This window comes from Amblyomma maculatum, chromosome 1 (assembly GCF_055883805.1).
Source record: "Amblyomma maculatum isolate TAMU_Amacu chromosome 1, ASM5588380v1, whole genome shotgun sequence".
In the NCBI taxonomy this organism is placed as follows: Eukaryota; Metazoa; Arthropoda; class Arachnida; order Ixodida; family Ixodidae; genus Amblyomma; species Amblyomma maculatum.
The window spans coordinates 195,149,089-195,174,649 of NC_139344.1; the positions used below are offsets into that span (position 1 = coordinate 195,149,089).

A 25,561-nucleotide genomic window follows, 5' to 3' on the forward strand; every position below is an offset into this window, starting at 1 on the left:
GGGTGTAAACACAGCAGCTTCCAGCGTACTATATCCGCCTCGTTTGAGCACACGCGAGCGCATTTTCGACTGCATCCCTCGCGTGTCGAAAGCGTCGCTTGGCGGGTGCGTCTCTCTGAAGGAACTGACTTTCGCGCACTCTTTCACATATCGGCGCGAACAAGCGTGCTCGCGCATCTGAGGGGTGAGTCCTGAGTAGGCGCGAACTGTGGCCTTTGAGCCGAGGAGCGCGCACCAAGTCACTGCGAGCCAGAGAGCTCCACTGACGACGAGGCGGGCACAGCCGGTGGCTGCGACTAGGAAGTTGAGTCCTCGCTGGGCTGCGGCTGGGCGGCGACAACCTCAGAGTCCAGGGAGGACCAGGAGGCGCATGGAAGACAAGTCCCAAAGAGCAGGCGAGCGAATGCCGCGCTTCGCACTCTCTTTGTTTCTTTCTGCTTCGCCCGCCCCGAGGTGCGGCGTTGCGCACAGTCATTATGTACAATTTCTCGGGGGGTGATCAGTATGTACAGTAAGAACGCTAATGCACGGGGAGAGGAGTATTGCACTGTGTGGCGGCGCCGCGGGCCCGGGGCCTAGATGGAGGCTAAGCTGTCGGGCCGCCGGTCGTCGCGGTGGTGATGTCGTAGCAGCGGGTCCTCCTGACGCATCTTCTTGGCGTCGCCGTGCTCCAGCTCGTCGTGGTCGGACACGTCTTCGTGGCGCAGCTGCTCGGCCTCGTTGTCGTGTTTCTTCTTGGCGGTGGCCATCTCGGCCGCGTGTTTCTTCCTCCACTTCGTTCTCCGATTTTGGAACCACACCTGCGAACCCAATGAAACAGCTGTTGTCATTGTTGGTATGTGCTTCTCGCCCCCTCCAATGAAAATTTGGCGGCGAAATGCACGTGAGACGCACTCGGAAATTGATGAGCAACATAGTAGAACAAAGCTTTAAATATGCATGCCAGTTGACCACCAACTTAAAGAGACTAGGTCAAGCATACATCCGTCTGACGCACAAGCTATACACGGAAAATCTTCTCTGCACAATCTCCTATGTCAACAAGCGCACAGCTGGTGACCAGCATACGCTGATAAAATGTTCTTGCTATCGCGGTACAACTACTACCTTTCACTGAGCAGCGCAGCGGGCATGCGCACTGCCTACAACTAACATTCATGTACAAAGAGAATTTTAACGACTCGTGTTTTTTAATATTTCTGGGATAGGCTATTTTAGCGCGCCTTCCTCTCGTGCAAGAAAACATGCCCTTGGTAGCATTTCGCGCTCGATGACGCAAAACAGGTCATCTTGAGCCGGCTAAGTCAAGGGCAGCTGTTAAAAGAAAACTTTGCGAAGAGCGTAAAAAAGCACTTCATAAACTCCCCACAAACTCCCTTCCTTTTAGCAATAAGATGCCGATTATAAAATCATTTTTGACTATATCAGTTTATAGGAATGAGTATTCATACATGAACATTATTACGGAAGTGTACACCTTCAGAAAGAACGACGCATTGAAACGAATGTGTGCGTAAAAACTGGTACGATACGCGCAGGAGGAAACGGCGCTCGCATTGCGACAAGGTCGTTACAAGCGACGCAGAAGGGCGGATGCCAGAGCGTCAATCTACACGCGCCGTTTTGTCTACAGCTCTGACCATAGCGCCACACGGAGAGCTTAAGCAGGCACCCCAGCGGCTGCATTTACACGCCGATGCATTCAAAGTGGAGCGAATCGGCAACTAATGTCGCACCTCCTGGCCCAAGCACAGAAGACGACAACGAGAAGGCGAGCTACAGCCTTTCCGCTGTTGTTCGGGACGGCCATGCTTCCTATGTGGCACAACAAGCTGTGCCTGCTCAGCCTCCCTCCTCTAAGCGCAGTAATGAAAGCCACCACCGCGGGCATCTGTTGATCACCAGCTCCCCCCTCCTCCCTCGTGATTGGAACCTCGGACGCGGCGAGAGCAAATGAGGCGCCCGCTGCTTGCCGTATGAGCGGCTGCAAGGGACCCCGCTGCGGCGCGCCCCACTTGTGCAGGCACGCGACCGTTTCGCGTCGGCGGGGGCGAGAGGGCAGCAGCGCGACCGAATGAAAGGCAGTTAGTTCTCTTGTCCCGAGATTGGCGGTCGTTAGCGAACCAGCAGGAGCGCCATTTCACGCCTATTCAGGACACAACGAGCAAGGCTGGCAAAAAGTCCTTATTGTCTTCTGATTGCCCACTGGTGGTTACCAGATGAGCCGCACTCTGGGGGACCCTTCTTTAACCTTGCATCTTTTTTTTTCTTCTTCTTCTTAGCGTTCTCGTTAGTCAAGCAGAAGAGTTACCGCCCCGCTAATAGCGTCTGTCGCAAGTATAGCTCTCTCCAGGCACCGGAAAAAAAAAAAAAGAAAATATAGCATTGGCTCTCAAGCTAAGGATCAGTGTTGGCAGATGATAAAACATTGATATAGGAGACAAAAACAAAAACATCTCGGAACAATGCCGTTAATCACTCTAAACATTAGCCTGTCCGCAAAAAAAAAAAAAAAGAAAGAAAAAAGTACGCGTATAGAAGAATATGTGCATGTATAAAGATTTGATCATGCAGTAGTGCATTGTCTGGCAGCGTAAAGTCACGTCTATAGAGCGTATATATATCCTCTTGACGTGAGGACCAACCACAAAAAGCGCCTGCAAATAGAGCTGCACCGCAAAGCAGGGATTTGAAAATAGAGAAAGCGTTCAGAGAGCAGAAAGAGAGGGAGGCCGACCTCTCTTTCGGCTGTCAGAAGCGCTCAGTAACAATGAAAAGAAAATCTGGCGTTCCCAGCAAGACGCATTTCTACGGCACAATGACATAGCTGCGGAGCTCCGTCGGAAAGTCCGCTGTGTACGATCCGCTCAGTAATCTGATGGATCCAGTATAGTGGGCAGGAGCTGTGTTGCATGTCAAGCTAACGGCAACGCCATGTATAGGTAGCTATCGCATTTTATACCAGACAACATGATTTCAGGTTTTAGACAACATAATTAATGAATTACTTTTTAAAGAACCACTAACGCGCGATATTCATGTAAAGCACATTTAACAATGGCACAATCCACTCCAGAAAGAAAGTCAATTAATTATCTCAGTCGCAACCTGAAATTAATAGCTAGGTCGCTAAGGGTTGCGCTCTCTTTCTTTAAAGATGCACACCTCGACATACACGGAGCGGGAGGATTTGGCTTTAGTTTTGGAAACGCCATCTTACCCGTGGAAGGCCGCACTGATAACAAGCCACATTGTGCCACTTTTTATCAAGCTGTGAAATGGTGGAGGGGTGCAGATTCAGCAACCATCGAATGCATCTAATCAATGTCACATGACCTGTCCTTTGTTGTCAGAATTCTGCTTCGAAAACATGAGATACTTTCCTGCAGTGATGGAACACGTTAGACAGTGAGTTATGCCGAAAACAAGGAGAACCTGCCACTCAGGGCCTGCCGAATGTTTTGAAAAGCCCATATTCATGGGTGGACCAGAGCCCCCCCCCCCCCCCCCCCCTTTATTCCCTTTTGATACGAGAAAATTTCTTGGACCCCTCCCGAAAAAAAAAAAAATATAATATTGGCATGTGCCTGCTGTTAGACTACTGCAGATGCATATTGACTTAGCCGTTAAGCGCAATGCATGAAGCAGAAAATAGCCGAAGTTCGCTCTCGTTCAGTTACCGATACAGAAACATTTAGCAGTGCAAAAGCCTCCCTTTGGCGCCGTAAATATTTTAGACGAGACTGACAGAAATAGAAGCGCACGAGCGCGAAGAGAGGCCAACGTACTTTTACTTGACTTTCGGACATGCCAAGGGCGTAGGCAAGTTTTGCTCTCTCGGGTCCTGCGAGATACTTGGTCTGCTCGAAGGTCTTCTCTAAAACGTAGATCTGGTGTCCGGAGAAGGTGGGCCGTGTGTGCTTCTTCTTGCCGTCCTTGTCGAGGCAGTTCTGGGCCACTGCGCCAAAAAGACAGACAGCAGTCGTCAGCTGCGTGCTCTTTGAAAATTTTGCCTCCTAATTACACCCCCTATAACCCCTGACTCAACAACAAAGATCGGGCATGTGCCACGTTCGTTTTCACACAAGAGACTGAACCAGCCAGTCTATTTGCTGAATGACATGCAGGAACCAAATGCCGTGGAAATTCGCGCCTAAGTGTTTGAGGACTATACATGTACTGGCCGGTGCAGAGTGTATCTGCTTTTACTTGAGTTTGAGCAGCGTATACGGCAAATACGGCACACGTCCTGAAACAATTGACACACTGTACAGGCGAGAGTTTCGTTATCTTACAGAGGAAGAAATCCGAGTTCAATAAAAAACGGCAGATTGATCCTGAATTGTAATAAAACTGAAATTTACCACCCGGAACCATCTGTAATATATACCGGCACGTGCACAGCTGCGCTATTTGCTATACTCGCGTGAGCGGCTTGCGAGCACAGTCGAATGTCGCTGTCGTATATGCCGTGGCGGCAAAAGTAAATCTTAGACCTATAATGCCTCAATGCCTGCGCGCGGTAAGCTGGAAGAACAGTTAGTGGTGATTCATTGAATCCTCTGATCGGCAAATTAAGACGAGAGCTTTGCAGGGAAGAAATTTTGCCGTCGGCTGAAGGAAAATGCTCGCACCAATCTGAGACCGCGTGGAATTGAGTGCGTCAATGTGGATTGCTTTGCCCGAAGATGTCTTTTTTTTTTTTCTTTTCTTGAGGCTCAAACTCATGACATACGTCTTCAGTATAGTTCGTGTTCACGTATTTATCAATGCTGTCACGCATTTATCATTTATCAATGCCAAGTATAAGCACTGGCCGACGACAATGGCCGAGGGTGCACCTGATCCAAGAGACCAGAGCCGAAAGCTCCCCCTGTCCTTTCTTCTTATCGCTCCGCTTTATACTTCCCCTCGCTATCCTCTCCCTATCCCCTTTTCTTTCCCGCCGGCAGCCGCTCAGGTGCTTCAGATGATTTTGATAGCAGTTGCAGCCGCCAGCAACACTATTTTCGTTCTTTTTAATTATTTAATAATAATAAACCACTACCACCACCACCACTCACTAAAAGGAACAGGATTTGGCCACCCTGGTGTATAATAGTACATGCTAGTCGCAACCTAACACACCGACTGCTTGCAGCAACCAGGCTGCAGAACAGGTTTCATTGGAGGGGTACGGAGGCCTTTGTCCTGCTGTTGGCGTGGTCAATCTGTTAGTATATGGCGTTTCTCAACGGCTGTCTTATAATTTATGGTAGACAGCACGAAATTTATTTGAGTTCAACATCTCAACAGACCTCTATCACATTGAATGCTTTCCTTTGTTCGGGACGCGCAAAATAATCACGCAGAACTGGTCAAGCAACGAACTTATTTCTTGGGAAACAAAGAGAGACTGCACTTTGACCTCCCTCATTCTTACACACCCAGTGATAAAAACCTCTATGGGCTATCGGGCTATTCTAGTGGATATTCTCATCGTGCCTGATGCTTATAGTGGTTCTGGTACATATGTACTACATTGCTTGGCATACAATAGACACAATGGCAACTGGCATTCCAAGATGTGGGTTAATTTGAATCAAAATTGCTTTCATATAGTTTTTAACAACGGCAGAAAAATTGTGCGTGGTTCCATTTTCCGTTCATGTTCATTCGATCCTGCTAGGTTTAACTGTGCCCTCTTGAGTGTAACTCCTCAGTAATCTTTTGAAAATAAAACTGTTAGGTAATATTAATATTAACCTGTTAGCCACCTCACGCCATGACAATAAATTTTATACTTTCTTTTGCCAATGTTCACTAACGGCGCCTAATGCCGAGCGGCATCGATTCTAGTAAATGAATGGCTTATTATAACCTTTCCAATACATAAAAGTTTCGGAACTATTCCAACGCTAGCAGTCGTCAGTGCCTCATGCACGCGTCAACTATAACTACGAGAAAATTCGTTCCGTCATATTGAACTTGAAACAACCGGACATAAATTAGATATGATTTCTGTAAAAGATGTTAAATTAGCGCAGGCATAGCGCCTGTTTAAGCCATATATTTAACCTTGTCTCCGAAACTGGTATATTTCATGAGCAATTCAAAACAGCCAAAGCGATACTTGTCTTTGAAAAAGGGGAATTCAACCTCCCTTAGTAATTCCAGACCAACTTAATTGCTACCTTTCGTGGACAAACATTTTATAAAAGGTAATAGTGAAAGGTTCTGTACTTAGTTCAAACATTTACTGTTAACTGCTAGACTGGGCGGATACCGACCATATATTTCAACTGATATCGCAACTGATTGCATGTAGAACGTGAGGAAGAAGATGGTTACACAGTATGAAGGAGCACTGAACAAGGGTAGAGGGCGGAACCTCAGTTCGCAAGTCGAGCCAACGTTTCGACAAGTGCGACTTGTCCCAGACGAAGACAAGTCCGCTTGTCGAAATATTGGTTCGACTTGATAACTGAGGCACCCCCCTCTACCCTTATTCAGAGCTAATTACTCAAAATGTTTTTTTTTTTTTAATGTATATGACACAACTTTCCTCTGGCATGTATCTGAGCTAAGGACACCCGTATTTCCATCCGGTGTGCTCCAGAATTTTAACTCTACATGTGTTGCATTTCTACATAATTTACTGCTGCCTAAATTCACATTAATTATGGCAAATTCGGTATACAGTTTTCAGCCATATCATTTTGTAATGAGCTGCCTTATGAATTCGAAGTAATTTTCTACTTGCAGCTTTATATTTAAAGTACGCCTGTTGAATCGAAACTATTTTTTTTTATTGTTTTGTGACTTTTAATGCGCTGATTGCTCTTCATCATACAGTAGCATAGGAGACTCCGCCTGCGATTATATAACCCTGGGACCTCCTTCTGTATATTGACTCATTGCATCATCACGTTATTTGGAAATAAATTCGGAATATGGTTTTGAAAAGCAAGCTTGAAGACAAGACGGTATTCTAGATATGAACAAGTTCTTAGCGCAGAAAGCCAAAGCATTTTCATGCAGGATCGCCCTAAAATTATATTACTTTACAACGTGCACTTGTATTGAACTAGTGGGTCTCTGACCCGTGCATGGAACGTTATACATCACTCGATCCATTTCATTCTGCTGCTTGACGCACGCAAAGCCGTGCAGACAAAGCCACAGTGGTAACCACCAGGATCATCACTCAGAGCGGCGAGCAATGAACCGCATGAAAATATGAGTTCTTGCGAAAGGCGGCTGCTTCAGAAATAAATAAATAAATAAATGAGGGGAGGGGGTTCTAAGTTTTCACTTATTAACGCAAATTTAGGTTTCTAATTATTTTTGACGACACGCTTGCTCAGCAAACTGCGTGTCGCGGCTACGAATTCGAACAGTGAATAAGGGCGGAGCTTTATGAACCGAAGTGGAGCTTCTTCTAAACGTATAAGCGCAACTGACTCACAAGGTCTACGCCATAAAGCAAGGGTCTACGCTACGCACTTTTTTACCTTTGTTTGTTATACGAGAGGCTAGATCGACGATGGCGTTCATTTTATTGCGTCCTCTCCAAAGCACGCTCTGACAACTCCGCTTGACGAGGAGCGTTTGAAAATGCAAACATATATTTTTTTCTCTTTCTTGTCTATGCAGTTCATCTATGCTACTGTATAGGGCTGCTGCTTGGTCATGCCGGAGTACAGTTTATTTTATACAACAGTCTAGATGAAGAAATAAAGCAGGTGCGTATGAACCTTGTTGCGGTGCAGACAATGCATTCTGTTCGGTGGCCGCACTCGAGCTGCAGGCCTTTGCGTCTCCTGCATGCTTCCAAACTTACGCAGCTTCTCCAATGCCCTATCGCATAAGTGTTAACGTGCAGACGTTTGGAACGAACAGGAACAACGAAAATGTTCACGAAATAATGGGAGTCCCTCTTAAAGGGCAGATTCAAATACCCAAAGATATATAGCTTTATCTGTTTGTTACCGCGTCGAATTTAATGCGAAGACATTCATCCGGCCATCCTATATACCCCGAGCAAGAAAATTGTCTTGCGCTTTAGCCTATAGCTGCCGCATACATAGCAAAGTGTCTTCCTGGCGTGCGCAGTCGGCAGCCAGAGAGAGAAGAATTATGGGGGCGCTCAAGCTTCAGACAAAACCTTCGTCAGAAAACTATGGACTCGAACCCATCAATTCCTTGGAGGAAGCGCGTGTAGAACGTCCTGGCTATGGTAGCAGCGGATTACCCCGCTCGGTAAAATTCAACACTCTCTCGCGCTGTGCATTGCCCGTCGTTGTCTCCATCAACCGCCATCTGTGCACGAAAAGCTACGTTGCACCCGGTGTACATATATGCTAAAACATGACCGTTTTATCTCGTCTCAAAGCATCTGCACTGCATTCCTGTTTGTCCGCGTTTTGAGAGCCAAAAGAGAGACATCAGAATTTCGATGAACGCCCCAAAAAGGGGATAAAGATGCTCTTTACACGTGTACACACGCATCACTAGCGCTCCGTATACGGCTCACATTAGGCACGCTCCTTACTCTCTTGTTTGTCCCGCACTGCTTTCCCTCGGACAGATGCAAATGAAAGGAGGCAATCGCGCGCACCTGAGGGGCTCCATAACAGCGCCCACGGTTGCACTGCGCCCCGCGTCTCCGCGAGCGAGTTGGGGAGCCGGTGAGCGATTATTTGCTGCGCGCACTCCGGTGGCGAAGAATTGGCTGCGAACGCGCTCCGCGGGCGCCGGCTGTCGCTGCCTGGCGGCGGCCGCAGCTGCTTTGCCAACGGCTCTCGATATTGGGTTGCGAATCGCGGGACGCCATAAACCAGCTCCAGTCCTAATGCACACGGGGGAGAGCCCCGCATTTTTGACAGCTCGCTGGCCCCGGCGTCGCTTGCCATAAGTCAATGCGGCCCGCGCGTCAAATATATGATATTGACATGTCTCGACACCGCGCGGCCCTGTTGCGATAGCGGCGGCGCGCCGTTTCGCTCTGTTTGTGCTTGCTGTTTTTGAGCGTGTTACACGAATTGCGGGCTCGGCCCCCGCGGTCGAGAGCGGCTGGCGGTTTGTTTCGTTCCGCGCCCGATAGACACGTGTTCTCTCTCGATAAGTGGATGCGGGAAATGACTGGAATGATTTTCTCGCGGTTAAGGCGTATTGAGCGGCCACAAGACGGAAGGGCCTATATATATATATATATATATATATATATATATATATATATATATATATATATATATATATATATATATAGAGAGAGAGAGAGAGAGAGAGAAACCGGGCACGTATATGGGCGCGCTGAACTGGATGAAACGCCTGGCGCAATGATGAAAAGCTGTTCAGCGCAGTTTAATAGGGGCTCATTTCAATGCGCTGCTACACTTGCACTCGTCACGCGTTGCCGGTACACCCTGGCCCCGTTAGTAGCCCCGAAATGAGCGGATGCGGTCCTGTGTGTACGTGTGCGATCTCCCGTGCCGAACGGATGCGGATTTTATTCAGCTCATGAGTGCTGTGTACGGACGCGAATGCTTTAAGTTCAGCGAGCTGATAAGAGAAAGTAAGAAATAATAAAAAGAAGGTGTTATTTTCCTCAATAGCACGCAATACTGCAACGCTTGTACCATCGTTCGTCGTGCACAATTTCACCGAAGCCATTAATCTGAAGTTCTTTCTTTCTTTTTTTTTTTTTTTTTCTGAATTGAGCGGAGCGCAAATCTCGCTTCATAGAAAACACAATGCAGAGTTCTCTGAGGGGCCTCTTACCGCCACGTTGTAGGCACGTGTAAGTGATAGGCATTGCAGCTTTCTTCATCAGTACCCGTTATTTGCTAATTAGCGAAACGCGAAATGACGGCACCTGTGTCATAACTTCGCTCAGGGATTTGCTTTTTCTTTTTTTTTTGCTTGTGCAGACCAACAACGTGGCGGGTGACCACGCCTTTTGAAGGCTAAGAAAAGAATATCCGAGTCGCCAGCAGTTTTCAACTTGGCTCTTGTTGATACCATGTCGACGTGGATATCAATGCACGAGCGCTCAAGCCAAGCATGATGGTGACCGAAACAGCAAAGGTGCTCCCGACACGTGTGTGCATACGGCTCGAGCTGTATGCCAATCATGCGTCCATGTCGCGCTGCGATCGCTGAAGCACACCGTTTGACATGATCTTTTAAAAGGCGTGCAAACGTGAGACGGTGGCCATACCTTTACGTGCACGCTGGGAAGAGAGCACGACAAATGCGAGGAAATCGACACCGGAAATGAGTCCTTCGTTTACCCACTACAACCTGCTCGCGTCAGTGAACATAAACACGAATGGCCGAAGTCACTAAAGCCGCCCTCCTCCACTGTTTGCCTCGATGGAATTACAGCGGCTCGGAGACCTCAAAATCCATAAATTGGCGGGAGGGGGAAGCGAGGTTACGTTCAGGCTTCAGCGTCGACGTATGAGATAAAGCATCAGATAAGTTATGTACACAGCCAACAGTAATGTTGTATGGGTTTTTACGTGTTTTTGTTTTATTTTCAAACGCCAAAATGAAATTTCGTAATATGTTGACTGCATACAATAAGGAGGGCTGCGGGGGTTTTATTACTAATGTGGAAGTCCACCTGCGCGCTTCACAGAAAGAAGAAACCTATCCTTTTGAGGCCAACAAGAAAATATCATTGAAGGAAAATCGACCGACTAAAAAAAAAAAAAAAGAACACGCGAAGAAAACAAAAAGAATTGGCGGCGCGCGGCTTGCATCGAACAGAAAAAGAGGCAGAAACCGCCGTACCACCCGCAAGTGATGGAACTTCGCGCTGTGAACAAAGCCTGCACACCTGCAGAGAACTCCGGCGGCCACGCGTGGCGCAGCTAGGGTACAATTTATTGCATAAGCACGCAGGCCCGAGTGTGGACACCCGAGTGGACCCGGTGGGCGGTTATAGACCGGCCGGCCAACCGCGGCTATCATTTAGGCCCGCTCTCTGCGGTACCGCGCGAACCGTCGCAGGAGGGTGGTGCCGTTAACCACGAGAACAAATGGCGGCCCGCGGATGGATGGCCGGCCATCTTCGCCCTCCTCTGCCGTGTAGCGGCGCTGATTAATCGCCGGGAAACGAAGCCCGCCGGGTCCGAGTAAATTTTGAGAAAGGCCCGCGGTGTTCGGCTTGCGCTCTATACGCGCCTCCGCGGGGAGAAAGGGTTGCACGACCGGGACATTGAATTAATTCTGGCCGGCGTCTGCTCGGGGCTGACCGCGCCCTGCGATTCGTTGAACCCGAACTTCTGGACGGTTTATTTAGGGCCAAGTCATCGTCATGCGCACGCACACACACACACACACACACACACACACACACACACACACACACACACACACACACACACACACACACACACACACACACACACACACACACACACACACACACACACACACACACACACACACACACACACACACACACACACACACACACACACACACACACACACACACACACACACACACAGTGAGCATTCAGATTCATGAAAATAGTCAGTTCAAAATGGAAAATAAATTTCCAGGCTCAAAGTCGATGGGCACAATTTACTGCAACGCTCTTCTAAATATCTGACCAGTTAACTACAAGCAACTAATTATATTTTAACTATCGGGTGTGGGCGATTCGTCCCGAGAACAAGAAGTTGCCATAACAGTCTTTGAAACGAAGAAAAAGCTAATTTTCCAAAGCGCAAGAGCCCCGCAGTAAGCTCGGCCCAGGCGCGGCGTGCGGTGTTGACGTGTGCTGTGGCCACGGCGCTCAGATCTGCATATTCATTGGGCTCGGAGTGTGGCGCACGGAAAAGGCCAGCCGTTGCCCAGTGCGTTATGTTTGACAGCGACGCTGGCAGTTTAAATTTGGCACCGTAGCCAATGCATCAGGCCATTACCGGACGTCGCGTGCGGGAAGACGGGGAAGGTATGTGGCTGTGAGCCCAGCTCCTCTTCGTAGTCTTGCAGCATAAGGTGACGCAGGTGGTGCGCAGACAGAGGAGCGCCCTGAGGTGCGGGGCTTGTTACTAGCTGAATGAGAGGCAGTGAGTGAGTGAGTGAGTGAGTGAGTGAGTGAGTGAGTGAGTGAGTGAGTGAGTGAGTGAGTGAGTGAGTGAGTGGGAGACATAGACTGTACTGTACACACCAGCTTGAGCGCGCCGTCTCGACCCTGAGTCGCAGGTGAGACGTCCATTCACGCCAGCACCTGATGGAATGTGGTGGCGAGCTTTTAACAAAACCGGTACGGCCTATAGCGACAGGCAAGCGGTGGCTGGGCCACTGACCGCTCTTTTCTTTTTTTCTTTATTACTTTTTTTTTTTTTTGCACCACTAAGCCCGAGTCGCGAATGTGACAAGTCACTACAAGCGAGGGGTGAGAGACGGCGGCTGCCGGCCGGGAGGCAACATTACTCATTGTGTTTAACGGCCAGGTGCACAGTGTAATGTAGGAAGGATGGGACCATAGGAGTTCGGCGTTCCTTTTTTTTTTCTTTCAGTGAGAGAGGGTTCAGTCCACTTAAAGTTGAAGTGGGAGCTGTGCGCCACAACGAACCAATCAGGTTGATGTCTGTTGTGATTGGACGTTGAGTAAATTAGAACTGGACCTCAAGGGGGTTAAAACCGAGCCCGAGGGCCCAGTCCGGCGTTCTGGGCTAGGTTTAGATGCTCTGCAGCTTCGGCTATGCCGAGGTGGGAATATTTCTCTGTTAGCTAGTTCCACAAATACTGAGTGTGTAAATGTTCAGTTATTCTTCTCTCAAGCTCCCGCCTTCAAGTATCCTCAACATACCGTCTCCGACGAGGCACCCCTGGTGCACAAGGGAACAAGAATCAAGCACGGAACCTTACTGCGTCTGTGCTGAGCTTCATGCGCATCTCTTGCTCTTCATTACGGTTTCCTATACGGAAAAAAGCGTCAGACTTCCTCGCGCTGCCGGAGTTTTGAAAATGGGTTGTGAGTTAATTCGCTGTATAATTAGAAGAGTTCCGCAGGGAATTTTGTCCGCTGTGGCTGATAGTTTGTTGATGCATTTTTTTTTTTCCGTTTTGAACTCACAATTTTTTAGGAATTTTTAAAGTGTTCATTGAAACACTCGATATACGTGTAGGCTAGATGACTTAGCCGCAAAGAACGAAGGTGTATGAGTCGGATGCTTTCCTGGTCAGTCCTTTTTGAAAGTGCCTCGCCGCGGTGGTGCAGTGGTTTGGGCGTTCGACTTCTGCGCCCAATTACGCGTGATCGGCCGCTTTTTGATGGAGGCGAAATGCCAGGCGCCCGTGTCTGTGCGATGTCAGAGCACGTTAAAGAATTAACCCCACGTGGTCGAAATTTTAGGCCCCCCCCCCCCCCCCCCAACGACGTCTCTCATAGCCTGAGTCGCTTTAATTGGCACGGTAAACCAAATAAACTAAACCAAACCGTATTCTTGAAAGACGGGAAGCTTTTAAATCCGCAGTTCTAAATTATTTAAAATAACATTTTGCTCTCCGATCAAAGGTCATAAAGGTTGAGTTTGGCGCATGGCGGCATTGGTTGCCACATATAAAGTGGCATAAAATCCAACGCAACATGTACACTTCCTGGTCAATTCTTCGCTTGAACGAGTCCTGTTAAAACGTTTGAAAACGCATGAAAATCTATCTTGTACATATGCACCCTCAATTGAGGTTTGAGTATACAGTTTTAACTGTTGCTGTAATAATTTCGAAGATATATGTGCATCTCGCTTCCCATTTCTTCGTTTCAAATTAAAATAGCACCCATTTATCGTGGGTGCTATTTGCCTTGCATGTATACATTTCGCCTAACATCGAAAGATGACCACACAACAGTGCATATACGCATACATTGAGAAGCCAGCAGTTGAATTGTCTAAACATGGATGCGCGAAAATAAATCCCACGCGACTTTGAGCGGACCTCCATGCACAATTCGCAAGCGTGCTAACAGAAATGTCCTCCGAGAAACCTTCGAGGAACCTCAACTAAAGAAGCGAGCCATGTATTAGCGAATGATAAAAGCAACCTGAATCGATATGTCACCGGGGAAGTGGTCGGACAAATGGGCAAGGCCGCTTGACTGATCGCCCTGAAATGCCCCGCGCAACGCAGCGCGGAAAGACTGCGCTTGCGATTGATGCTCTATAGCTGGACATGCAGATGCTGCTCATGAGCTCCCAATGGACAGCCCTTTATATCGAGGCGCGCCTCCATCGAGCGACTGCGAAGCTGTCATCGATTAGATCCACGATCAATGTTTGCGCCAGGGCATCGCCTAATGAGCCGCCGTTTAGATACGGGGCACAAGCGTGCGGCTTAAGCCGCGGCGTGTCGAAACCGGCGGTGAAGTCTGCGCGAGGAACCGACATGGGCAAAGTGCAACGCTTTCTCATCACCTCACTTTTCTTGCTTGCTCGGGAACCAGGCAACCGGCGTGACTCGGATAATGACTCCCTCATTAACTAAACACAATTTTCCGCTTTCCTTCGTTAGATCGGCTCTATAGGTGGGGTTGATGATTAGACCGTTCGAGTTATATATATCTCCAGGCAAAGTAAACTTCTCTTTGTTTCTGTGCAGCAAGTGGCTGCTGTTGTTTCCGCGGCGCGAATATGAGAAGAGAAGAATGCGAGCCCAGACAATTGCATGCAAAGATGCACACATATAGAAGGCGTATATTTCGCGTCAAGTCAGGAATAAAAGGAGAAAAAAGGGAACAGCTAGGCGGCGTTTCATAAACAGAATAACACTTCAAGAAGGATGAGAAGCGAAACACGCTTAAGAAAAACAAATTTTCTTTTTTAGACTGTACACTGAGTAACCTGCAAGGATAGCGATGTGAACATTGTGTCGCTGCAGGAATGAATTCGGAAAGTGGCCGTGTTTCGAACATGCAACTGTAATTTTAGCAGTTGAGCGACATTTGGCTCATATATGTTGTAGGGTCGAAGAGAATAGAGGAGGTGTGGGGGTGCTAACCACACCTATAAGCACGCCCTTTAATTAGTCCTTTTAGCGTAGCATTCTGCTGCGCATGTGCACTGGAATCCGGCTATTCCCCTGACTGGCAGTGCCACACTATTACGAAACTCGCTATAGTGAAAGGAACGCTGTCTTGAGAAGTCTCCTCTCTCTATATTTTTTCTTTAGTGCTTCCTTTTCCTACCCAAAAGATATAGAAGATTGAAAAGGTCGCCCACGCCGCAAAGTGATACTGCGTAAGCGCGCGGCCAATGGGCCTCTATATACGGGGCAGGATATTGTTCTCGCTCAACGCTTATCGACGTCCAGGCAGTAAAATTCTGTCTCAAAGCATACGTTCACAGCGTGTACACAACGGCAGAACGAAGATTGGAGAACACGCGCTATTTTCTTCGAGTGCCAAACATGAGTATACAACGAAAGAGAGGAGGGAGAGAAGCTGGATAGAAAAAAAAAAAAAAAAAGGAAGATCGCTGCTTGTGCAGGATCCAAGCGGGCGTGTGTATGTAATACATACATGAACGCGGGCCGACAGCGCGAAAGAGGCCGCCGAGAGATCCTGTGTTCTGCCGCTGCGATCTTGCAGCTTCTCGCTCGTCTCGGAGGAAAACATTTGAGCCAACAAAGCCTCGGCAGCCCGAGACGTACACCGGCAGAGGGGATCGCAAGAGGAGCAGCATCGCATTACATAGACAGCGAGCGCTGCTGGACAGACCCATGTGGGGCTGCTTGTCGGTGCAGTTTTCTTCTTTTCACGCGGGATCTACAAATACCGCGCAAACGCCGAACTGACGCCCGGCTCAGTTTCTTTCTCTTATATTTTCTGTTCCTTATTTTTTTCGGCTGTCCCAGCCTCTGTTCTCGCCCTGCGGACTGCCTTTGGTGTTTCCAGCAGCCCTGTTTTTGTTTCAGCCGGATTAATCTATACGCGGCGGTTGCCCCTGGCAACGCGAGGCCGGCCGTCTTCGGCGAAGCTGCGCGGAAGCGGCTCTGTCCAGGGAATTCTAATGCGCCTCTTATCCCGAACCGCGCGCGTCTCGGCTATATAGACCAGGCGGAGGCCCCATCACCGGACCGCTGTACTCTATACGGCCGGCCGCCGCAGAAACTTTTCCAACGGCTGCGGGGAAAGGGCCACTCTGCGGCCGACGGCGATTCGGCGTCTCAGACATGTGCTTCCACAGCTTTGCAACACCCCTCCAAGAGTTTGTGCCACGTGAACTGTGGGGCACAGGCAGCTTTCGAAACATGCAATACAAAATAATTCCGAGCGAACGATCTACCCAATCGCATTGCAATATTCATCTCTCTATGGGCGATCATGCAGGGCGGGCAGCGCTCACGCGACGGTTTATAAGCGGTCTATCTTTTCGGGAACATGCGGAAAGAGTGGCTCCTCGTAAAATGACTGCGACACAACATACGGCTCTACCTTCGCTCAGAACTTGGAGGTGCCACATTGCAAAGCTAGGAAGGTTAGTGGTTGATGCGAAAAATTCCCTGCACGCCGTATGAAACAAGTTATACGAGAACCGCCGGACAGCTCCGGAGCGTGGCAGCGATGATGTGATCGGCGGTGCCGCGAAATCGGTCTCGATCCGCGGCCATATCCAACGGAGCCGAAAGAGGCGCCCTTAAAGGGTCATTTCTCATCGCCCTATTGCGGCAGTAATGGCCTGTGGCACGCCGAGGCACGTCGCCGGAACCATAACTGTGGCGTGGATGGCACGGTCACGTAACACCAAAGTGGCGTTTATGGGCCCTCGATTCGAGTCACAAACGCGTATACCAGGCGGCTGGTCATTACGGCGCTTCTGGAGACATCGTGACGAGTTTATACGAGCGCTGTCAATTCGTCCGCGCTCTCTGCGAACAAGCTATATAGGCTTCGGGAGTCAAAGCGACGAAGGAAATTCTAAAAGAATTGGGGTCGCGCGAGTTTATGTTTAAAGGACGTGGCACGCGTCTCTTATTTGACCAAAGAGAAACTGAAGTAAATGTATACAGTCTAGGATAAGAGTAAACGTTAAGGAAATGCTCATATAATTGCTGCCAGAAAATCAGAAATAGCATTTTCTTCAAACATACGCAGTTCGTACAATGGATATACTGTTTTGATCCCCCGCTCCCCTTTTTTTTAACCCGATGCTCGTTGCGCGAGCAACATTACATTTTCTATCCCAGCTATACACCGCGATAGCGATCTGAGACGCTCAGAGTATACAGCTCATGATAGACGGACGCCGTATGGGAGGAGAGGGCCCCTCACAGCAGCGCTCTGAAACGCGGAGCCACAGCGGCCCGACGCCTGGACGGAAAAAACTTTGGAGGCAATTTTAGAACTTCTAACGGCGGGCTTCCAACAACTGGGTGACCGAAACTTTAAACGGGGCCGCGGTGGCCATCCGAGATGCATGCGTGCGCCAAGCTGGTGCGCCTGGCCCGGGCTTCTCGGGGACTAATTTGTCCCTCGTCATGGGTCTTTCATTAAACCTAAGGGCTGCCCGGCCGAGGCGTCCAAATCGCTTCGTTCATTAAGTCGGCCCTCTCGCAGCGCTGCCTTAGTCGCGCCCCTCGCTTGGTCCAAATTTCCATACTGTCGGCCGCGCGAGATGAGAGGCCAGCTTGGGCCAATCAGCTGCCACCCGACGGCCGTCACGTGACATTCGGGTGCGCTCTGCCCTGCCGACTTCATTTAAGTGGTTCGCATCGGTTGGGCTGCAGCCGGGCACCTTCGCCCCCGAGCGAACAAAAGCAGCGTAAAGATTGGGGAGCTCGTTATAAAGCCGCCCGGCGATGCCTGTAGGGGCCGCTGTTATCGGTTGCGCTCCTCTGCCGTGCTGATAGCAGCCGCCACTTTGTTCTGCGGGCATTCGGCTAAGTGTCAAGCGGTTAGCCTTTGACGCCGCCAGATGGCACCGGAACGAGCCTCATTTGTACGAGCTTAATTTATTTGCGACTCTCTCCGCGTCGTGCCCCCTTCGGTCGGGTTGCGTTCAGCTATAGCCGTCGCCCCCCTTTCTCGAATGGGAGCATCAAAATGCGCACAACAGACGCGACCGCACACGATGGGCGAGCTGATCGCGCCTCCTCTCGAGAAGTGCGGGGCGCGTGAAGCGGGTTCTCTTACCGCTGTGGATGTTGTTGCAAGCATGCTGCAAGTGGCATCGTTTTCCCTGTCTCTGTACCATGTCAGTCATGCGGGCTGGCTGTCATCGGCGAAGCACTTTTGTTAGACACAAAGAAAAGAGCTTTTAGAGGATTCGCTTCGCAGGATTTGATACCTTTGCGGAAAGCAAACAGGAATCCACAAGGAATGACTAATGAAAATACATAAATACGCGGGAAGATATTTCTTGTGAATCGACCTGCGTACACACACCCAGTGGGAACAGGACGCTGAAATTGGAAGCTTGTATCATTGAGTTTGTTTAATGATCAGAAAGTGCGGGTATTGCTCGAAACGTAAAAAAGAAAAAGTGAGGAAACAAACAAAACGAGACTACTTTAGCTTTTCATTGCAGCGGAAGGTAAGGATTCAAGCTGATGTTCTTGCTTTAGGCTCATGGATTTATTATATCAGTTATCTACTATGAGCGATTTATTGCCTCGGTGATACGAATCCCATCGACGAGCTGACGGTATACACAACGCACGGCTGATAGGATTATCGCTGCAGATAAGACCAGTGGCTGTGCGAAACGAAACACAATAAAGTAGTGTTTGGTTTCTTGATAACAGTCCCCCAAGTTTAGCGGCCCTCGAAATGCGTCCTGTCGTTTCTACGCCAAACGACGAGGGTTTCACTGACTGTGAAGTGCGAAACGTGAGCATCTCTCGTTTGGCAGATTGAAGTAAATTGAACGAAGAATCTTTGTCATAATGAGAACAGTGCCGATTACTTTACTAATCTAATCATAATAATCATCATCAGCCAGATTATATCCACTGCAAGAGCGAATGCCTCTTCCATATTACTCAAAATAATGCGGTCCTGTGCTGGCTGCCTGATTGAAGTCCCTGCGAAGAAATTCCCGATATTCATAATTTGTCACCGCGGTCTTTTGTGTACCTAAAGAAAGGCCGAAACACCTTCTTTTTTAATTTGACCAAATATAGACACTGAACGTGTGAAACTTGCAGGCCTACCCAATGGCTTTCAATTAACGTTTTAAGATACGACGTAAGTCGGCTAACGAAGTTACGGCAGTGTTCAGGCTTCTCCTCATAGCTAAAAAGTAATGTGGCGGAAATAGTGACCAAAACTGAAGAACTAGACGTTGCAATATCACCACCTCTACAGGTGGACAATTCCAATCCATGAACGTTTGCCCCGAGGAATGAAACCAACGCTACAGAAGGTAAACACTGCAAAGCCTTGCCCGGTGCTATCGGATGACCCACGGAAGGGTTTGGGGCAAATAGCTAAAATTCCAAAGTGGCACAAACAATGGTGCAATCATCTATGTCCGCCACATTACTCTTTTGCTACGAGGAGAACCTTGAACAGCGTCGTAACTTTACTAGACAATTACGGCATATCTTTAAATGGCAACTAAAAACATTTGGTAACCTTTCACCCGTTAAAATGCCTGTATCTTGACGAATTAAAAAAAGACTGTTTCACATATAGGAGACGTCATCACAGGGCTCCCTACTCGTATTTGTGTGCTGCCTAGATCAGAAATAGCTTTAATCAAGAATTATGTCATCATTTTAGAATGCTAGGGCAAAACGGTTAAGCGTAATTGACCTGAAATGTTCACACGCCCCTCTCCCTTCCCCCCCCCCCCTTACACACACACAGACAGGCCATTGGTATTCCATCACTCATTTTCACAGTGCAAATTGTCTTAGAAGTTAATTCCACTAACATCGCAGATATCGGCGATCGACAGTATAGTGTTCCTCATCTCCCCCTCAACTCAACACAGGCTGACGCGGAAGAAAAAAAAAAAAGTCACGTCCAGACTGCGCCGTGGAGTCCCCCTGTCTCGCCTGCATCACTTGAGCGATAACAGGGCTCGCTCAGACGGTCCAGTTTACGTCAGCGGGTAAAGGGGCCCCATGGTAAGATATCGCGCTAATGGGGTGCTCGTAACTGCGAGAAGGAATTTTAAGAAAATTATTTGTAAATATGGTGTCCAAGAAGAGCTTCTGACTCGAATGACGATGATAAACCATTTATGCCCCCCCCAAAAAAAAGAGAGAAAAAGAAAGGTTGTTACTCGAACACTCACAAACAGCAATTATACATATCTGTCAAACTGCGTCGCCCTTGTGGTGCAATGGTTAGGTCGCTCTAAAGTCTCTTTAGGCGCTCGACTGCTGCGCCCCGATGCAGAATTGAATCCCAGCCTAGGCGGCCGCTTTTTTGTCGAGGCAAAAAGCAAGGCACCCGTGTTCTGTGCGATGTCAGTGCACGTTAAACAACCCCAGGTGGGCGATATTTCCGGAGTCCTCCACTTCAGCCTCTCTCATGCCTGAGTCGCTTTGGCACGTTCAACGCTGTAAATCAAACCAAAATATCTTTTCAGGGTCCCTTTGAGCAATTGGCTTCTATTGGCCTAAGCAGCCCAACTTTCCGCCTATAGAAACTGTCCCTAATTGTTTGCTTCGAGGGCGCTATTGATATTTATCTCGCTGTATTTGCATATCTCGTCTTTACGTGTCTATTTTTTATTTCCAGCCTTGGCAATCTTTACTTTTCGTGAAAACCGATGTACAAGCCAGCTATGCTTTCGCTATTTTAACATCACACCTAGCTAATGAAAGCAGGGGGGAGATAACAAAGTTGCCTCTAATAAAACCGTGATGACGTGTCCCATTCTGTTTAATTATTTGTTGCCATGAGTAGTTCATATATATTGTTACGGGGTAGTTCAGCTTGGAGCAGAGGGCGGACACGGAAGACAAGGCTTTCAAACAACAGGCGTTTTCTGCAGGCACCAGCCGACTCTGCTGAACGTCGTCTTCTCCAAAACTCACGAGTCTTCTTCCTTCCTTATGCGCATATCAGTGCATGCACCGCCTAATGTAACACTACCCCGCCGGCTGAAAAGCACCTTCCCGGTGCATACTAGCGCCCAAACCAGGGTCCGTGTAGTACGTCTTGAGGCGTGCAACATGGACCGTCTCGGTGAGTGGTGTAGAGGTATGGCGTGCGGGATGCAATGGCGCAGTTTTGTATGTCACTGGAGTCACTTGTCGTAAAATACGGTAGAGTCCTGTATAACGGGGCAAAAGTTCTTCCGAGAGGCCAAAGCGGCGAGCTGGGGTCCAAAGCAGCACGAGAGAGCCGCAAAAATACTGGGCGTTGCAATGATAGGAATCATAGCGACGTTTCTGGGAGTGCTTGGAGGCTGCGAGTCGGTTGCGAGCAACAACGCCGGCAGCATCAGCTCGGGCTATGGCTTCACGAGCATATATGAGCTGGCAGAGGCGACACACGGGAGCAGGCTGTCAAAAGGAAGCAGAGGTTCACGGTCGTATAGATATATAAGGAGGAGTAGCCGGTAGTGTCGTGACGCGACGAATTGTATGCAAATGCCAAAAATGGCAGCGTTATGTTCCAGTCGCGGTGGTAATCAGAAACGCACATAGACAGCATGTCAGTCAGTGTCCGGTTAAGGCGTTCGGTAAGCCCGTTCATCTGTTGATGGTAGGCAGTCGTGAAAGAATGACGAACGTTGCACAACTATAGGATTTCGTCGACTATACGCGCAAGAAATCAACGGCCACGGTCGGTGAGCAGTTGGTGGGAAGCTCCATGGACGAGTATAACGTCGTTGAGGAGGAAAGAAGCGACATCAGTTGCACAACTGGTTGGTATTGCTCGTGTGACCACGTAGCATGTGGTGTAATCAGTGGCCACCGCAATCCATTTGTTCCCCGATGCGGACAGTGGAAAAGGCCCTAGAAAATCCAGACCCACTCGAGAAAATGGGTCTATGGGGATGTCGATCGACTGCAGAGGTCCAGCTGGTAAAACTGATGGCTTTTTCCGGCGTTGACAGCGGTCACAAGCAGCCACGTAGCGGCGGACTGCGCGGTATAGGCCTGGCTAAAAGAACCGACGGTGCACACTGTCGTATACATGCGAGAGACGCCTAGATGACTTGCTGTGGGAACGTCTTGAAGCTGTTCAAGGACGGCTGTGCGTAAATGCTGAGTGCCGGTATAAGGTGCCGTGGTGGAGCCCAAACAAACGAAGGGAAGGGTCATAGCGATCCGCGCTAAGGCTATTGATAATTTCGCGAAGCTGAGGGTCCTGGCGTTGCTCACGGCGAATGTTGGAAAAGTCAGGAATAGAGAGCACGCAAGCGTCATTGTCACATTTAGGTTGGCTTGGCGGGTCGACTGGATGACGGGACAGGCAATCGACGTCTCGATGGAGCTGGCCAGACTTATAAATTACTGAAAAATTGTACTCCTGAAGGCGCAAGGCCCAACGTCCAAGGCGGCCAGTAGGGTCTTTGAGTGTGTGTGGAAAGCCAACACAATGCGTAGTGGTCAGTGACTACTGTGAATGGCCGCCCATACAAGTAAGGGCGGAACTTCGTAATGGCCCAAACTAGGGCTAAACACTCACGTTCAGTGATAGAATAATTCTGTTCGGCAGCAGAGAGGAGTCGGCTGGCATAGGCGATGACGCGAGGGGAACCGAGCTGACGTTGTGCGAGAACGGCACCAATTCCATGACCACTTGCGTCGGTGCGTACTTCTGTGGGCGCTGACGGATGGAAGTGAGCCAACACTGGCGGACCGGTGAGGTGGGCAATAAGAGCGACGAAGGCGGCCGATTGTTCGTGGCCGCAGGAAAAGAAGACCCCTTTTTTCAGAAGCTACGTGAGTGGACAGGCGATTTCCGCGAAGTTTGGTACAATTAGTCGGAAATATGAGCAAAGTCAGAGGAAGCTACGCACGTTGCTGCTAGATTTCGGTATAGGGAAATCACTTGCAGCGCGAATTTTGTCGGGGTCCGGCTGGATGACATGGGTGTTGACTAAATGTCCTAGGACCTTGAGTTCCCGGCGACCATGCAAAGAACACTTCTTGGAGTTGAATTGAAGACCAGCTCGTCGGAAGACTCCAACAATAGCCGAAACACGATGGAGGTGGCCCTCAAAGGTTGATGAAAATACGATGACGTCATCGAGGTAGCACAGACATATGATCAATTTGAACCCACGTAATAAGGAGTCCATCATGCGCTCGAAGGTCGCAGGGGCATTACATAAGCCGAAAGGCATCACCTTGAAAGGAATCACCTGGACACATCCGGGGTGACAAAAGCCGTCTTTTCACGATCTCTTTCGTCAACAGAGATCTGCCAATATCCAGAGGAGAAGTAGTTGGCATGCCATGCAGGCAGCCGAGCTAGGGCGTCTTCGATCCTTGGAAGAGGGTACACGTCTTTCTTTGTTATCTTGTTTAGGTGTCGATAATCTACGCAAAACCTCCAGCTGTTGTCTTTCTATGAAGAAATGAATATGACACACTATATGATAATGAATGAATATGAAGAAACAAAACCCCTACTAACTCATCCCCATAGGACAAGGAAAATTGAGATTCCTATTGGCCAGGGGCAGTTTGCAGTTTCGACACACCAACGTGATGGTCCAAACGCTTAGGGAAATCCCCAAGGTGCAGTATATTTGTAGAAAGAGAATATTTACTCCTTAGCGTTCACAAAAGCACTTCCATACGGTTACAAAAGAAAACTTTACTACTTCCGACGAAATTTCACAGCCGTATGGCTGTCATTGGATGGACGGTAGTTAATTATCCCTCCCTTATTAGAAATCTACTTCATATTGGACGATTCCCACAAGCACTGGGTAACACCTTTACAACTTCGAGTATGGTGGATCAATTCGCTCTCGCCCATCCGCAAGCCATCCTTGTTGGCTCAGTTGGTATAGAGCGACTGTCCCGGAGAGTTATGGTGGCCTTGGATTCGAGCCTCAGACCAACAGAAATTTTTCTTTAACCTCGAAGTTGCCCTGACAGCTGTTTAGCTTTTCTTTGTAGCCGCATGGCTGATGGTGCCTGACAATGAGTAATGGCTTCCCTATACGTATATGTATCCGCTGTCCATGCATCCAGAAGAATGTATTCCTGAACAGTTACAAAGCAAACAGTTGGCTAGCTATTAATCGGCACATAGAAAAAGATATAGAGAGCTACTCTCTATATGTGCTTGTGAGCTCCCTTAAAAAACAGCTACTCTCCTTGACAGCATGCATTTCTCAAGAGCAGGGGTAGCATGCGTGCATGCGACAAAGACCTTGTTTTAAAGTGATATAATAAATCCATGCCGCCATCATGAAACTGTCCCGTTGGCCCTACAGCAATTGAAGGTTATACATGGCTGTCATTTCAGCCCCCCTCCCCCCCCCCCCCCCCCGAAGTGCATCACCGAAATATTCCTAGTGTGAGCGCCATTTGCCAACGAACAAAAATTACAGCGCAGCATAAAGGCACCAAGATATAGCGAGGCCCAGGAATTCCGATTAGGCATCTCTCAAAAATAAACTTCCATAAAGCTCTTTAACTATCAAGGTGGCAGGAGGAGGGGCGGGTCTTTCCGAAATAAACCTGTCATTCCCCCCCCCCCCCCCCTCCACAATTTTGTAGGCCCAGTGTTCTTGTTATGCAAAGGCGCACTAAAACCCCACAACCTTCCTAAAGGACGTGAGTGCACACAACTGCGCACCTGTCAAGAAAGAAGAGACCAAACATTTGTGGGATACATAAGCTCCGAATTTTTAGGTGTGACACGAAAGCGGTAAGCCTAATGGCTACCGCCTGGCGGTTTTTCTTGCGGTTCCTCGTTAACGCACATGCACTTTGCGACTCCTTTAATCATTAATCCCCCAATTTGTGTCTCTAATATCCGATACAGTCGTAAGTTATACCCCGTTATGCGAAAGAGAACCCGGCATAAATCACCGCTTTAACCAAGCCATAAGAATGTGTCCGCGTGAGTATAGCGCCTCTTAATCGGGATACAAGATCAGGATTGGATTCCCATCTCAGAGGAGAAGCCCGAGTTGGCAGGTGCTCCCAACTCATCCACTCACGCGCTCTCGTGACGTCGCACAACCCGCCGACCAATCAGAGCCCGGCCATTTCACCAACTGCACTTGGTATGCTCGTGATTTTCGCTTCACAACGCCGAGATCGGATACTCTGAGAACGGGCTAACTTTAACGCGATCGCGTTAAAACATATTGTGCCAAGCCATTATGAATAGCATGCAGATATGAAGCTTACGCAAAACGAGCAAAGAAGGGCATGAAAAGGCGTGCACGACAACGTGAATAGCCGCGCACTCGGAAGTATACAGGATGAGCTCGAAACCGTTCAGCAGCGGCTGCTTGTTGTGCCCACCAAAACACTCTCACTAACAGTTCCGACTCAGCAGTGCAAGCGATGTAATAAGACTAAAGGTCACTAACAGTTTCTGTTTCACTATACCGGTGACGTGATAACGCTATCTGTATTGCGACCAACCCCCCCTCCCTCTCCAATGCGCGCGCACCAGAGG

At 48.8% G+C, this 25,561-nt stretch overlaps 1 protein-coding gene across 1 annotated transcript in view; it reads right to left on the reverse strand.

The window, feature by feature from the left end:
* Nucleotides 1-575: 575 nt before the first annotated feature.
* Nucleotides 576-25,561, reverse strand: part of HGTX (HGTX homeodomain transcription factor) — a 31,654-nt gene continuing 6,668 nt past the window's right edge. The window contains exons 2-3 of the mRNA XM_084586905.1: nucleotides 3,789-3,958; nucleotides 576-800 (exon numbers count right to left, since the gene is read on the reverse strand). Of these exons, the coding sequence (XP_084443031.1) occupies nucleotides 576-800; nucleotides 3,789-3,958 (395 nt within the window). The remainder of the gene's footprint in view (nucleotides 801-3,788; nucleotides 3,959-25,561) is intronic.